This window comes from Tauraco erythrolophus, chromosome 21 (genome assembly GCF_009769465.1).
Source record: "Tauraco erythrolophus isolate bTauEry1 chromosome 21, bTauEry1.pri, whole genome shotgun sequence".
NCBI lineage: Eukaryota > Metazoa > Chordata > Aves > Musophagiformes > Musophagidae > Tauraco > Tauraco erythrolophus.
In genome coordinates, this window is record NC_141485.1 from 11656683 (window position 1) to 11671420 (window position 14738).

The 14738-nt window shown below is 43.2% G+C and overlaps 1 protein-coding gene across 7 annotated transcripts in view; it reads right to left on the reverse strand.

The window, feature by feature from the left end:
• CUX1 (cut like homeobox 1) overlaps nucleotides 1-14738 on the reverse strand; it is a 358862-nt gene that overhangs the window by 83622 nt on the left and 260502 nt on the right. For 5 of the 7 annotated variants that reach the window (XM_086624373.1, XM_086624374.1, XM_086624371.1 and 2 more), the window contains 3 exons: nucleotides 10526-10630; nucleotides 7671-7859; nucleotides 986-1044 (listed from right to left, as the gene is read on the reverse strand). In XM_086624373.1, coding sequence (XP_086480499.1) covers nucleotides 986-1044; nucleotides 7671-7859; nucleotides 10526-10630 — 353 coding nt within the window. The remainder of the gene's footprint in view (nucleotides 1-985; nucleotides 1045-7670; nucleotides 7860-10525; nucleotides 10631-14738) is intronic. The other 2 variants (XM_086624375.1, XM_086624372.1) reach the window with 1 other exon arrangement.

Genomic DNA, 14738 nt, shown 5'->3' on the forward strand with positions numbered 1-14738 from the left:
CGCTGAAACGGTGACGCTTTTGTGTGACCAGTTAATATTCCGGTATAATGACCAAAGAAATGGTCAACTCGTTTCACTTGACTGAAACGACACACCTACCCCAGTCTGTGCTGCAGCTGGCAGCGAACCAGAACCGCAGCCAGCGTGGCCTGAGCCTAACAGCACCAGGGGCTGGGCAGTCACCGGGCTTGCCAAACCCAGCCTGCTTTCCATATTCTCCAGGGAGATGTAAACAAAAGCACATGACTACCAGCCTCACCTGAAATACCTCATTAAACAAGGTAAAACTTCTTCAGTCTTCTTAAAATACACACAAAAATGCCAGAATGATGAAAGAAGAGATGGAGTTTCTTGCAGTTACTTAAACCTTGACACTAAACATCTTTCTAGTCAAAAAACTTCTCTTCTGAACCTGACAGCTTATCTTGTTATAGTTTAAAATGAGGCTCTTCTAAGTCTCTTTAAAAAAACCCTTGAAATAGGAAGAGGCTGTTTGTGGCTTTAGTTTCAAACCACAATATATTAGCAAAAATACACAGCGCAACAAGCACAGCATTAAAATGGTAAGTACTGAACCCGGGCTGGCCAAAGCACAGAGAAGGAATTATGGCCAAAGGCCTCGCATTAAAGAGCTGGTCCACATCACCTTCAGCTGTTGGCTGGGGATTTCTAAAGAGTGGTCCCCCTAAGACACCACAGCTTTTCAAGCTTTTTACCCTTGGTGGGCGATAGCTTTAGTGCCTTTCTCTACGGACACTGGCATTATTTTACCATTGCGATACGCTACTGCAACAAAAAGGAGCACCCTCAGATACAGCAGTTGCACTGGTTCTGGATGCAACTTCTGCCAATAATCCCCATTTCCCCATCTTTGTGGTTTTGACTGAATTCTTTATTGTTCTAAGAACACAAATTTGTGGCTTCATTTAACAAGCATTGTTAAACTAGAGTTGGTGAAAAAATTATGTAAGCATTTAACACTTACTTTAATTCTTTCTTAACCTCTTCATAATCAGCCTGTCCTTTCAGTTTTTCTTCCAGTTGCTTTAAAAGAAAGAACATGGATTTAATTATTTAGATTTTTTTCTGCAGGCTTTCAAAATCATCTTTAAATTATTCCATATAATAATATATAATATAGCAGCGCACAAGTGAGGGTTAATGACTCATACCTAATTTACATATATTAGAAAACAAACTATAACCAATTCAACATAAACACAATTATACCTCACTCTTCCTTTGTTTACAGAATGCCAAGCGTTACAGAATTCGGTAGGTCCCAATTCAGCTGTTGGCAATAGCACTGTCATTAGTTCGGTAACGAGATCGGGGAAGAAGGTATTAAAAATGGGGCAGCTGAAATTTTTACAAAACGGACAAATTGCGGGAACAAGCAGGATGCTTTGGCACATACTGTATTCTCAACACGACAGTTCCCGGGAACCTTATCTGCACGCCGAAAAGACTGAAGAAGCTGTTGTTGACTGGAAGGCCTTAGGCTTGCAACACTTCTACAATGCCTCGTGCCCAAACGGAACAGCTGTACCGAGTCGTTTTACAAGCATCACTCATTGCAGGAACTAACAAGATTACACACTGGAGATGAAGCATTGAGACCAACTCAGCAGGTCTTTTCGCTCAGGTCTACCTGACCCGGGGCAGTCTCAATGGCTTCTCTCTGGTGTGAAGGTGCCACAAACGTTGAAACAAACCTCCTAACACAATCCGTAACGCAATGCCACACGTTTAGACCTTACCCAAGAGCCCCCGCTCCCAACAACAGTGCTCATCACTACAGGATAAATGCTTCAGGAGGCCTAAAACATAGTGATACATAATTGATGCCGTTACGTTGGTTGCAGAAGCCACAGTCGTTTCCCACTAATCATTTCTTTGCTTAGTACAGGTATAGCTGATGCAAGCAAAGAAAGAACAGAACTTACTGGCCTGCAACTTCCATGGATAAGTTGAGGCTAGCTCTGCTTCACTTAATTTTTGGTGTTAAAAATTCGCACAGAATCCCAAAGGTCACAGGAAACAGATATAACACAAGGACGATCCGTGCTCAAAGACAGAGCATCTACTTTGAAAAGGAAAGGAACATATGACATGAAAAAGAAAAACAGGGCTCTATGTCCAGGAGAGGCTGCCCTCAGTGGAGAACTGAATTCAGGAAGATCCTACACCCGCTCCTGCACTCCTCGTTTGAATGCAGGGAAGGGCTGCTGTGAACTTGGATCATTTAGCAAACCTCTTTAAAATGCAGCCCCACCAAGTTCTGCACCAGCATGGTCATGGGTGTGTGAATGGCAGGGCTGGGACAGACTGATAGAAGTGGGAACCTCTAAACCATGCTGTCTTCCCAAGTAAGCCAGCGTGTAGGTACCACCCATCTCACAGTTACCCAGTGGGTACAAGCAGCCAATCGAAACACTCCATACTACAGCACCCACAGCTTAGTGAGCCCATCGCCTGAGCCACCTCGATGACTTAAACGAGGCTTCTTCAGATGACAACAGCAGCACGATGGGGCTTCGTTGGACTCCCAGCTATTCTGCCATCTTTTAAAGGATTTCCTGTCACGCCCCTTCCAGCTTATGCATCGCTGACATTTCTGCCTTGCCATCACACGTATTTTAAAAAGCAGGGACAAAGGGGATGTCCATGCTGTCAATATACAGCCCTCTTAAATTCCTCTTTCTGCTTTTTGATGCCATAATCCACAATCCTTAGTCACTGCTGACAAGAGGCATCTCCCAGCAGGAACACACGAGCCCCTGCTCTGGCAGCTGCTCAACAAGCAGCTCCTAAAGGATGACCACCACCGCTCGCGGCGGGAAGCAGAAACTGTCGTTAACTGTGGAATTTACACTCCATGGGACACTGATCGCTCTCTACAATCACCTGAAAGGAAGTTGTAGGGAGATGGGGGTCGGTCTCTTCTCCCACGTTAGGAATGACAGGACGAGAGGGAATGGCCTCAAGGTACGCCAGGGGAAATTTAGGTTGGATATCAGGAAGAATTTCTTTCCAGAGAGGGTTGTGAAGTATTGGAACAGGCTGCCCAGGGAGGTGGTGGAGTCCCCATCCCTGGCGGTGTTTAAAATCCATGTGGATTTGGTGTTGAGGAACATGGTTTAGGGACCCTGACAGTGCAGGGCGAATGGTTGGACTCAATGATCTTGAGGGTCTCTTCCAACCAGACGATTCTGTGATTCTGTGATGAAACAAGCAGCTTCTTAAAAGGTCTTGTATTCTAGCATCCTTAGCCATCAGTAACGTCTGCAGTTATTTGGAATGTGTTAAAAAGGAAAAAAAAAGGCAGTCTAGTTGAGCTGAACCATTTTTTTTTTTCACCTGCAAAAATACAGGGCAAGTTTCAGTCATTTCCTCTGACTTGTCCTGCTTTAGCAAATTCCACTTATTAACTGGAATTATAGGGAGTGCTGACTTTGCTTTATATAAAGGACACAGTGCTAGAACTGTGGTGTTTAGGCCCTGCTAAAAAACCCTATACTGATGTAACCAGGAAAACTCTGCTTGATGTGACTGGGAAAATCCTACGAATATTAAAGATGTTGGAGGTTTCAGCACACACCTCCAAGGTGTCCTGAAACCTCACTACACAAACATACTACATAACCCCGGGGCCCAAGGTGCCCCTTCGGCTCTCAGGTTTTAAGGAGGGCCAGCTACAGCGTGCCACAAGTTCCAGCAGCTTTTCAAGCCACAGCTCCACGCTGAGCAAACCAGAGTTATTTTACCAAGGAATCCAGCTGGACTTTTTAACGCCTGAGATGAGGCTCAGTAAGACTGGAGAGGGATCCTTAGGTGAGAGCAGTGAGGCAGCGAGCCCCGGCGAGGCGGCTCAGCATCCCGACCGACGTTCGACGCGGTGCAGGCAAGGGCAGGACCCTGCGGACCCACACGACACCTTCCAGCTCTCCTCGGCCACATCACCTACCCGGCCACTTCTAACTGCTTTTTGCAGCTTAGAGCAAAGATGCTCTACAATTCACCTCTCCCTCAGCTCTGTGACTCGTAACATTTTTTGCATCTACAGCAGATTAGTTTTTACAGTCGGGATAACTGGCTTTTAACACCAGTCCTCAGTATAAAAGGTACTGGAATTAATTTATTTATACAAACAACACCCTGGATTAATACATTAGTTACTTATGCAAGGACAGGCTAAGAAAAAAAGTCTTCTATAGAAACAGATATAAGATAAAAAAAAAAACCCAACTAGCTACTGGAACGAGTCCAGAGGAGGCCACGAAGATGATCCGAGGGCTGGAGCACCTCTGCTATGGAGACAGGCTGAGAGAGTTGGGGCTGTTCAGCCTGGAGAAGAGAAGGCTCCGGGGTGATCTTATAGCAGCTTTCCAGTGCCTAAAGGGGCTACAGGAAAGCTGGAGAGGGGCTTTTTACAAGGGCGTGTAGTGACAGGACAAGGGGCAATGGCTTTAAACTGAAAGAGGGCAGATTTAGATTAGATATAAGAAAGAAATTTTTCACTCAGAGGGTGGTGAGGCAGTGGCACAGGTTGCCCAGAGAAGCTGTGGCTGCCCCATACCTGGAAGTGCTCAAGGCCAGGTTGGATGAGGCTTTGGGCAACCTGGTGTAGTGGAGGGTGTCCCTGCCCACGGCAGGGGGGTTGGAACTAGATGATCTTTAAGGTCCCTTCCAACCCTAACCATTCTATGATTCTATGATTTTAAAGCAATTAAAACTAATTTAAAACAATTTAAAGCAATAAAAATTTCATATTTTAAAGCAACCTGTAGTAAAGGCAATTCTGTATAGGTACATGCTATACCCTGAAACATTTCTAGAAAGTTTAGGTACAAAACACAGTTTGGAGATTAAAAAAAAAAAAAAAAAAAAAAATGTTGACAGAATGAAGCTGTTTTGGTCTCTCAGGCATTTGTATGCTGTTATACCAGTACAGCAACCAGCAATATTTTACTTTGAATTGTATAAAAACCACATCCATCCATCCTTCCCAAGTACCTAATACAGAGATTGTTGCCATGGAAAATCTGCACCTAAATGTATACTTTACTAAACAATATAACAACTGAGAATGCGACGTCTGTATATAAGCAGAACATTTAGGTTCTTGGCATCTTCCCAGCCAATGACTGTTTTAAGATGTATTAGTATGGTAATTGTCTCAAAGAACGCTGGAAAATGCACAGAACATGGTATAACAAAGGTTCAAGCTGTGAGACAATCTGGAGGAACTAATATCTCGCACTAAATATCAACCTGGTTAATTCAGACGAAATATATTCTAACGTCCTCCAACACACAAAAATGCAGGGTGCCAGAGGACAGAAGGAATGGACAGGTGGCATTTCTGCACATTAAATTTGCAAATATCCTATGTTAAGGAATTGTCTTGCATTCGTTGTATGAATGACCTCATGTTAGAGCTTCCATAGATTGGGTCCCTTCTTACGTTATTAAAAAAAGAATAAAATCATCACTGTATTATTAACTAAAGTGTCTTAGGTAAAACAGCATGGGCTATACGAAGGGGCCTAAAACATTTTTAAAATCCCATTAGTCTAATGCCATAGTTTAGTTTAGAGCAATAAACTAAAAAGCCTATATTTAATTACCTAGATTATTTGATACATCTCTTTGCTAACTAGCGCCGCTGTATTTTAACTGTGAGGCAAGGAAGCTCTCACTCCCAGCAACAAAGGGTTAATACAATTACAGTTAGAAAAGTCTCGTTACTACAGGACATGTTTTGATAGTTAGATCAGATGAAGATAAAGAAGCAATAATTTTGAAAGTATTTCTGTATTGTTTCATTAAGGCACAGAGTATTAAAGAATTCCCCCAAGATATGGTCTGAGAACATTGCTTTAATTTGTGAAACTGTGATTCATTTTTTGTGGAGGCAACCATTACAATCCCAGTTATTTCAGAAGCAATTCCTCTATAATCAAACATGAGATCAACACATCACCACTGAGATTTGCTTTTTTTGTACAACAGATCTCAGACACAGGTTTTCTCAGCGCTTTGGGGTGAAAGTATGTATTTCGAAAGATTTTTTTAGTGCAACAAATAAGGTTCAAGAGGGCTGAAAGGACTAAAACTTTATCAATAGAGTCACTGCACCAGACACTATCAACAGGAACCTAAATGCAGAGCATTAGCTGGGCAAGTCTATGAGAAAATGGAAGGAGATTACTGAAATGAAAATCAAAGACTTGCTCTGTCATTTCTGTGATCCTATTCCCTTTGAAGTTAATGGCTAAACTAATACTGACCTCACCAGGAACACGCTTTATTCCAAGAAAATCCGTCAAGTGCAAGGACTCAAGATATTCTCTATCAGGCTTTACGAAAAAATAAAAAATCACCCTTAACATGGGTGTAGCCAGCAAAATGTGTCCCTCAAAAGCAGGCAGCTCCTTCTTCCCTCGTTAAGAGTGGTGCCCCCACGGTGACAGATGGGCAGAGGCTGACACTGCCAATGTAGAAACCTCATCGGTTTCCTTTGCTCTACTCGATTTCCATAAAAATTCTGCAAGGCTGTCTTAAAACATGCAGAAAGCACGCTGAATGCAACACTTTGGCTTTCATCCCTACAGGTATTTGTCCACATAAATTATGCTGACACCCGAGCAAAACTAGTAACCGCTAAAAAATGTCAGAATTAGAACAATTTGCAAGAGTTTCGATTGAACATTAAATCATTTGGGTAGAGGAAAGCTACCCACGCCACAGTCAGAGCTACGTGGGGACTACCGACCTCCTGCTTTCAAAAATCTCTGAGTATAAAACCTGCAAAACTATGCAGTCTTTAATGGAAAAGATAAATTTATCATGTTTACACTTTGAAGCTCGAAGATAGTAGAACAATGAAGGAGTCGGGAGTTACAGGAAGCTGATTCACAACGCACGTCAGGGAACGTTTCTCATGCTCACGGACAGACCACAGCCGCGCCGTGAGCGCACCGAGAAAGTGAAGCTGCTGAAGCAAAAGGGTCACTCAAAATTCTTAAATGTTTCTTCTGGTTTTAGTGCAGTGCTACTGGTACGCAAATGAGTATAGGACTGGACTGCTAATTATATATGGGAATTACTGTGCAGCACAGATACAGTTAAATTAAACAGCGATTAAGGCTGAAAAGTCTTCTCTCTGTGTCTTGGTTTTAGTTGTTTTTATGCTGTAAATGACAGACGTCCCTTTTCCACTAGAGAACTCGAGGGGGTGGCAGGTAAATTCAAAGACAGACCATAGCACAATAAACATCCCTGTCAAATCTGCAACACCAGTCACTGGAATGGGAATTAAAAGTTTTAAAACCTAAGAAGGATTTTCTGTGCCTTTTCAGCTCAGCTATTTCACTACATATCCATGGTAGATGTATGTTGGGATTTGGTGGTGGGTTTGATTCTAAAGGTAGCCATGTTCTGCAAAAACGAATTTCAAAACCATGAGAACCAGGTAAATTAAATTTCCCCAAAACCACCATCACTTCAAATAAAATGTCACAGAAACTGGAATTCAACAGCATCCTGAAGAAGTCAATGGCTTTTACGGTGCCTCTCAGAACCACAGACGACTTACATCAGTAAAACCAATTCTGGTACGTCAGTTATACCCTTGGAAAGCTGCGGAGCGCAGAACCAAGCCTTACTTTGAGTGTGCTGTTCTTGGCAGTCAGCTGCTGCTCCAGCTGTGAGATTTGGCTGCTGGAGTTCTCCCGCAGCTTGGTGAGGCTGCCCTGGAGTCTCTGGACATCTTCTACGAGCTGGGCGATTTCCCGCTCCTTCGCAGCCAGTTCTACTTCCAAGCTGGACCGTGTCAGCACCTCGATGGCCTGCTCCTAATGTGAAAAGCAGTATTAGACCACATAAATCAATAGCAGCAGCAAGCTTGAATTCAGGGCAGTTAGGGAAGGACCAAGCACAGCATCGGGCAACATCAGAGACAGAAACAACCTCTGAATCTGAGACTCTGGGATTGACTGTGTGAATTTGGAAGACGAATCTTCCTGCTCTCCTGGACAGCTCTTTGGTGAAATAGGGATAACAGAGAGAATAAATTCCCCTGTTTCATAAGGGCTCTGGAAAGATGCAGCCGTGAAACTTAAGGGATTCTATTTAGATCTACTTATTATTAATAGTCCAAATGCTTTGACAACTATGAAAATCTGTGCTTGCAAAATACTAATCAGATAAAATATACTGAAGTAATGAAGCAGAATTTCTTAATCAAGAACGGCAGAGTCATGTGCCTTTGGCTCTTCGTATGCACGCCACACATCCCAGGCAAAATTGTCAAAAATTGCCCCAAAGTGCTACTTCCAATGAACTTGCTCCTTGCATGAAAATTGGTTGCTGTTAACATTACTGCTGGCAACCAAAGCCTCTCCTCCATGAGGATGACGATAGATGTGACAGCTGTTAAGACAAAGCCATTCTCCCTATGGTCTACACTTTCAGAAATTCTCTTTCTTAAATCAGGATCTTTCTTCTTCCCGTTTCCCACAGTTGCAAAATTTGTCTTCAAGCCTGAAACTTCCTCACTAGACTGACCTTCCAGTAGGACAAGAAATAAGAGAGGACAGAGAAGCTAAGAAGAAGGTAGATCTACTTAGAAAAGATAATACAGACTAATTGTACCATGTCTTTTGTCTCCTTTTGTGTTAACAGACCAATAGCTACAATGCATTGGAGAGCTCTGAACCTCTCTTCCACGAAGACCGTAAAGTAATCCTTGTGCAGATCTGGGCAGCACAAGGCAGCACAACGATGAACACACGTTCCATCTGACAAAGGTTAATGGCTGCTCCTCAGAAAACACCAGCCAAGTAGGAAAGAATCCATTTACCGAGAGAGAGACAACGATCATAAGCATTATACCAAAGATCCCACACGGATGCTTTCACCCAAGCACTTTCCTTACAATTCAAGATGACATTGCGGCAGATTGAAATATACTCCATACCCTCTTTTCTGGAAAATACAGGCACAACAAAATACCTTCTCCACATCTTCTAAACACTCAGCTTGACTCTCAGTGACTACGTACCATTGTATCTCGCAGAAAGCTACAGGCACGAACAGCAGTTAACAACGCTCTCCTATTACACTGAATTATACTTTTAACTTGAAAAAGCCTCTAATTTGCTTGCATGAAACATCACAAGTTGTATAATCATCTGCTGCTTGTGCCTATTGAGACTAGAACGTAGAGTCTGAAATAAGATAGATAATGATCATTTTCATCCTGCAGTAGTTGTCATATTAAATATAAATGAAGTGCAGAAGTACTATTAAATACAAGAAAGACCTAATGTTAAAATAATGATAAGACTAGGACACGAGATAGGATGAGGCAGGTAATTCAGAGTTACAAGTGATATTCAAGCTTTTTATTTTTTGTTTTGCAGCCTGCTTGTCTATCTTTTGACTTCTCTGAGAAAATACTAGGTCGTATTAGCAGACAACCAAACAGATCTGGAGGACTTTCGGTTCGTTACTCATTCTCTGCAAAGGTATTTTAAAGGCAACCATGTGTTTCTCCGATACCAGCGTCAAGCATGTGTATGGCTTGCAAGAAAAAAGCAATATAAGGAGCATGATTTCTTTTGTTTGTTAAATCTGCTGCTTAGAAGCAGTCTAAATTTCACTTAATTGCATATTTACATTTAAATATGCCTATTTCTCCTTTGGCAAACAAAAATCAGAATAATCTGTCTGCTCATCTGTGATACCTGTTAACCAAGGACCAGCTGGAGCCCTGTAACAGGAGTCTGTGCCCGCAGGGTCGGATCAGTGGAGTCAGTGCTACCAATCTCCCCAAAAAGCGGTGTTTGCTTTCTTTAGAAACACTCAGAAAAGGCAAAAACCAGCCAAACCTTTAGGAGTACAGGATAGCATCTCGATTTTCTAAGCTTCCTTTATTGGACTTATAGGTGTAACTCTGAGTTTAGATATAGTCAGTGAAAACTGGACTGATACTGGATTTATTTCTAGTTCCTCTGGCAGCCCCTACAATAAGAGTAACCAGATGCAGAAAGGGGCAGGCAGCAGGTCCCTGCTAACGCGACCAACTCCGGGCAAAGCTGGTCGCCTCCATCGGAAGCTCCACGCCTCTGCTGTACCCTCCAGGCAGGCATGTGCTGATGGCCCACCAAGGCACTCTTCGTTACACCACATTGCTGCCTTTATTTTCCCTCTGCTGACGCTCCTACCAATGAGAAATAATTTCTGAGAGCTGCTGCTCTCCACCTGGACCGGCAGTGGAGAGCGATGGATCACCGTACCAGCCACCACGGAGCAGAGTGACCTCTGTCCTTCCCGTGGTCTTCTGCAGCCACCAACCCCCTCAGAAGTTTCACCAAACCGCAATCCCAAAGGAATGCAATTCCATTTCAGCTAAAATATTACTCCAAACAGGTATTTTTATAGCTGCGAACATAAATTGAGAGAGCTGTACTGCAGGAGTGTCAGAAACCTGTAAGAGTCAGTAAATATTTTCTCTCACCACATCAGGTGCCTTCTGGATCTGCGTAGCGAGTTGGAGAGATTTGTTAGCTGACGAGAGCTGCTCCCTTAAGGTCTCTGCCTCTCTCTGAGCCACCTCTGCCCTCTGAAGGAAATGAAAAGGGGTGAAAAGAGAAAGTACATTCAGTTTAACAACTGACAATTATTACAAGAACATTCATCAATTCATGCCTGACTGAATATAATTGATTTTCCTAAACACTCAACCTAATAAATGTTAGAAAAAAACATAGAATGTGATGGATTTTTATTTTAAACAGTACAAGGAAGAAATAATTGAGCGATTATGACAGTAATTTAACGCTAGGAGCAAGGAATCCCCTGCTGATACTAATGCTGCGGCCCACTGAATTTCCCAGACTGAATAAATACAAGTGGAAATGGAGTCTTTTTATTCAATTTCTTTCTATTCTCATAGACCAAGCAGATTTTATTGCAAGGTTCCTCATGGGAATAATTCTCACGGGTAAATGCTGAATTAAAAGATATTCTGACCATTCTCTCTAACACACATACAATGTTGTGGGCTGTCTTTCTTCAGTAATTATTTCCCAAAACACGAATTGTTAGATTCTGTTCTTTCAGCAGGTCTATTTAATCAACAATATTTAACCCTCAACTGACAATTTTGCACAGATCAGTTACCAACTGCTGAGGATTTACGCAATATCTGATAAGCCTGTGACTTGGCTACCAGACAAAATTCCCATATAAATATTGAATAATAATAGAAAGGAGAAAAGCAGAATTATGAGGAAAGACTGTCCCTACAAGAATTTGGGTAGAGACAGATGGATCAGTAACAACAGGCAATAAATAGCGGCAAGGTCCCTTCCATAACTGTGCATAAGCTTCAGTTAAGAAAAGCAGAACAAAACCTGGTTGTTTTTACCATATATACTCCTCCTGGCCAGACTTTCTTCTCTTTTTTTTTTTTTTTAAAAAAGTATGTTATTGTTATAAAAACTACACCGCTTACCTCCTTGAGCAATTCATTTTTCACCTGGGCTGTTCCATGCAAATCACACTGCACTTTCAAAATCACACTGCACTTTCAGCAGAAAATAGCTGAAATAATTTTCTATCTCTGCTTCTAAGACATATCACCAACTCCTCCAAACCCATGAGCTGCCACCAATCAAGGCCAAAACTTTTCTTGACCAACTTTAACCCTTTACCTCGATGGGTCTCTTCCTTTATCGAGTAATAAATTCATATTTAAGCCACCAAAATGACCATATTTCTGTGTGCCGGACTCTCCATTTTTTTCAGCTAATCCTTCTGAAAACTGAAGTAATCTAAAACAGCACCCATGAAACCTACGCCTCTGTGTGTGCATGGTCTTTGACTTCCCAGCCAGAGCAGGGACTCCGCCTGCATGTTTAATCAATCAGCAAACTAACGGCAATCAAAGACTAAATGCATCATCCGCGCTATTTGCTCACAACATTATATTAAATGATCTCGCACAGGTTCCACAGCTGTAATCAAAATGTAATTGTAAAAAGTACAGTGACAGGGTGCTAACGCTCAGAGCACGGGACACAACCCATTGCGTGCATGAAAAAATGGCAGCAGCATTAGAGAGGCACAAAAAGAGAAAGTTTACGTTGTTTATGCAGCTGGATAACATCAGGATAAAAAACTGAGCTAACAATACAGATGGAGATTAGTTATTTTCTTGTACTTTATTAGCTGTGGATGTACATATATTGATCTAGTAACTGCTAACCAACTCCAGCAAAGCAGGCTAAGTCACTACACTGTGGCACTCGCTCTGGCATCTACTGCTGTAGAAGTAATGGGTTTTGCAGCCTTAAGCAATTCTGCTGATGGCTCCCATCCGCAGCAGCATTGTTTGCAGGCTCTGTTCAGCTCGCATGCAAGCAAACCACAGAGGATATTGCTAATAGACGTTACATCTGCATATACAGTGAGCTGTCAGCTGCCCTTTCTGCAGAGCCTCCCCAGCCAATTCAGAACACCTGTTGTAATCCTGTGAATAATATTAGACAAGATTTCATACTATGCATTGTTAAAAATACATCAGCAGAAACTTTGGGCAATTCTGTTGGGGAAACACTGGTCAATTTTTCTCTTTTGTTTTCCCAAAACGGAAGCTTTTTAAAGCCAGAATTATAGATGTTTTCGTTGTCTGGGAAGCACTTTTGGGTGCTACTGCAATATAAATTATAAATCACACACACAAACCTGTGAAATGAATGGTACGGTTCCAAAATTGAGCACTTAGAAGTTCTGAAAAGCCAACGCCAAGGCGGTGGGTGTTCGGCCAGCCCCGGTGCGCAGGGCTGCGGGAGGCAGGCTGCGCCGCGCCGCAACGTGCCGTTGCTTTTTTCTGACGAGACCCCCTACTTCACTCAGCTCTGGGGATGAACATTGCCTGCTGAATGAGTCTTTTGCTTTGTCCTCCTTGTTCCGTGTGTGACCTCTGCAGCTTATTTACTGCACACTAATCCCACCCTCCTCCGCAGACAGGATTAATCGCTTCCTCACGGGCTGCGCTCTAGTTTCCACCACCAAAGGATCCAAGTGCTTCAGAAACGTTAATGAATGCCCCGGCACAACCCGCCGTTCTGAGCACATGGGTTCCCCAAGTCCCACTGTCACTGGGGTGCACTGTCAACCCCCCCCACCGCGCAGCACGGGCTCCTCTGGCCCTTTCCCACCCGCTCCCCTGCCCCCGAGACCCCACGCAGAGGCTGTGGTGCTGCTTCCCTGAAAAACCCTCTGGTTTTTCTCCTCTGACTCCTACCCCTCTCTGTCTGTCACTTTGTCCCCTTCCCAACTCATTTTGGCCACTGGAAGCACCGTTTGTCTTCTCCGAGCTTCACGGCGTCTTTAGCTTCCAGCAGTCAAAAGCTGGAGCTCACACCTCGCATGACCTAACACACACACACACCAACTTCCAGAATTAGTCTTACCCCCACGACTTCCTCCTTCCTCTTTTCCTCGTTGCTCTTCTCCAAATGTCTTCCCAGCAGCCCCGTCCCGGTCCTTCTCCCTGCTCCCTCCCCACCACGAATCCCCTTCTCCGCTTCCCGCTCTCCGTGTGCTCACGCTGAGGTTTCCCGTCGCCCCATCGCGGCACGGGCAGACTGGGGGAGCGTCTCCTCTCCCAGTGCTCCCTGTCGAAGCGGCACTGGACCTTACATTACAACCACGAGAAGAAAAACCTGGCTGGTTAATGTTCTCCCAGCCGGCGCGGCGATGGACTGCAGCGTGCCTGGGACAGGCACGGACATCAAAGCCGACAAATTCAAACCAGATTCTGTTAGAGTTTGTGTGAACTTGGGTTTTTTTCAGATGCTTATAGGCTGGCCAAACTTGGGGCTTTTTTTAATTTCTTTTGCTACTTGAAGCAACAGAAGATACAACCCTGAGAAAAAGGCAAACCCTCCCTCACCAAGTGCCAAGCCCTGTCTCTTAAATACGGGCACAGCAGGCTCCTCACCAAAACAGCAAGAACAACTCGTAGCATGTGGGGAAAATTGGATTTTTTTTCCTAATCTTGTTCTTAGAAATGGTTGAACAATTTTTCCTGAAATAAGAAAAGAGAGCGCAGCCAGAGACAGACGCCCAGTGTGGAAAAATGGCTAAACCCTAATAATCTTGCACAACTTGGAGCCACTGGAAAGTTCAAGCAACCTTCTCTTTATGTGAAACTACCCCACTTGGGCTAAGAAATATGTATGCCATAGTACAGTTGCTTTTCATCAGTCAGTGCTAAAACACTTGGTCTCTTATTTCTCCAAATGTACTATGCACAGCCTGGAAAAACCACAATGACCAGTGTCAGTGACATCACTGGCCTTGAGAGAGATCATGCAAATCCAGCATTATCTAAAAATGTTATTTTCCTGGATAGCTCAGTCATACAATTCTTCCTAATTTCCATATTGCTGTTTTTCTAACATAGAGCTACCTCCCTGGTAACAAAATATTTCAAAATACTTTAATTCTCCTTAATACAGCATGTAAATACTGTACATGGAGCCAGTAGGTCATGATCATAATGCTGCCATGTGCTTTCCAATTAAAAAAAGAAAAAAAAGCCTCACACAACATATCCAGTTTAAATCATTCTCATTGTTTCCTGACAAGATAATGAATAGCATGAACCGAGTGCTCTTCTACTTACAGTAAAATGTTAATTTGATCAAAGACCAGTGGTG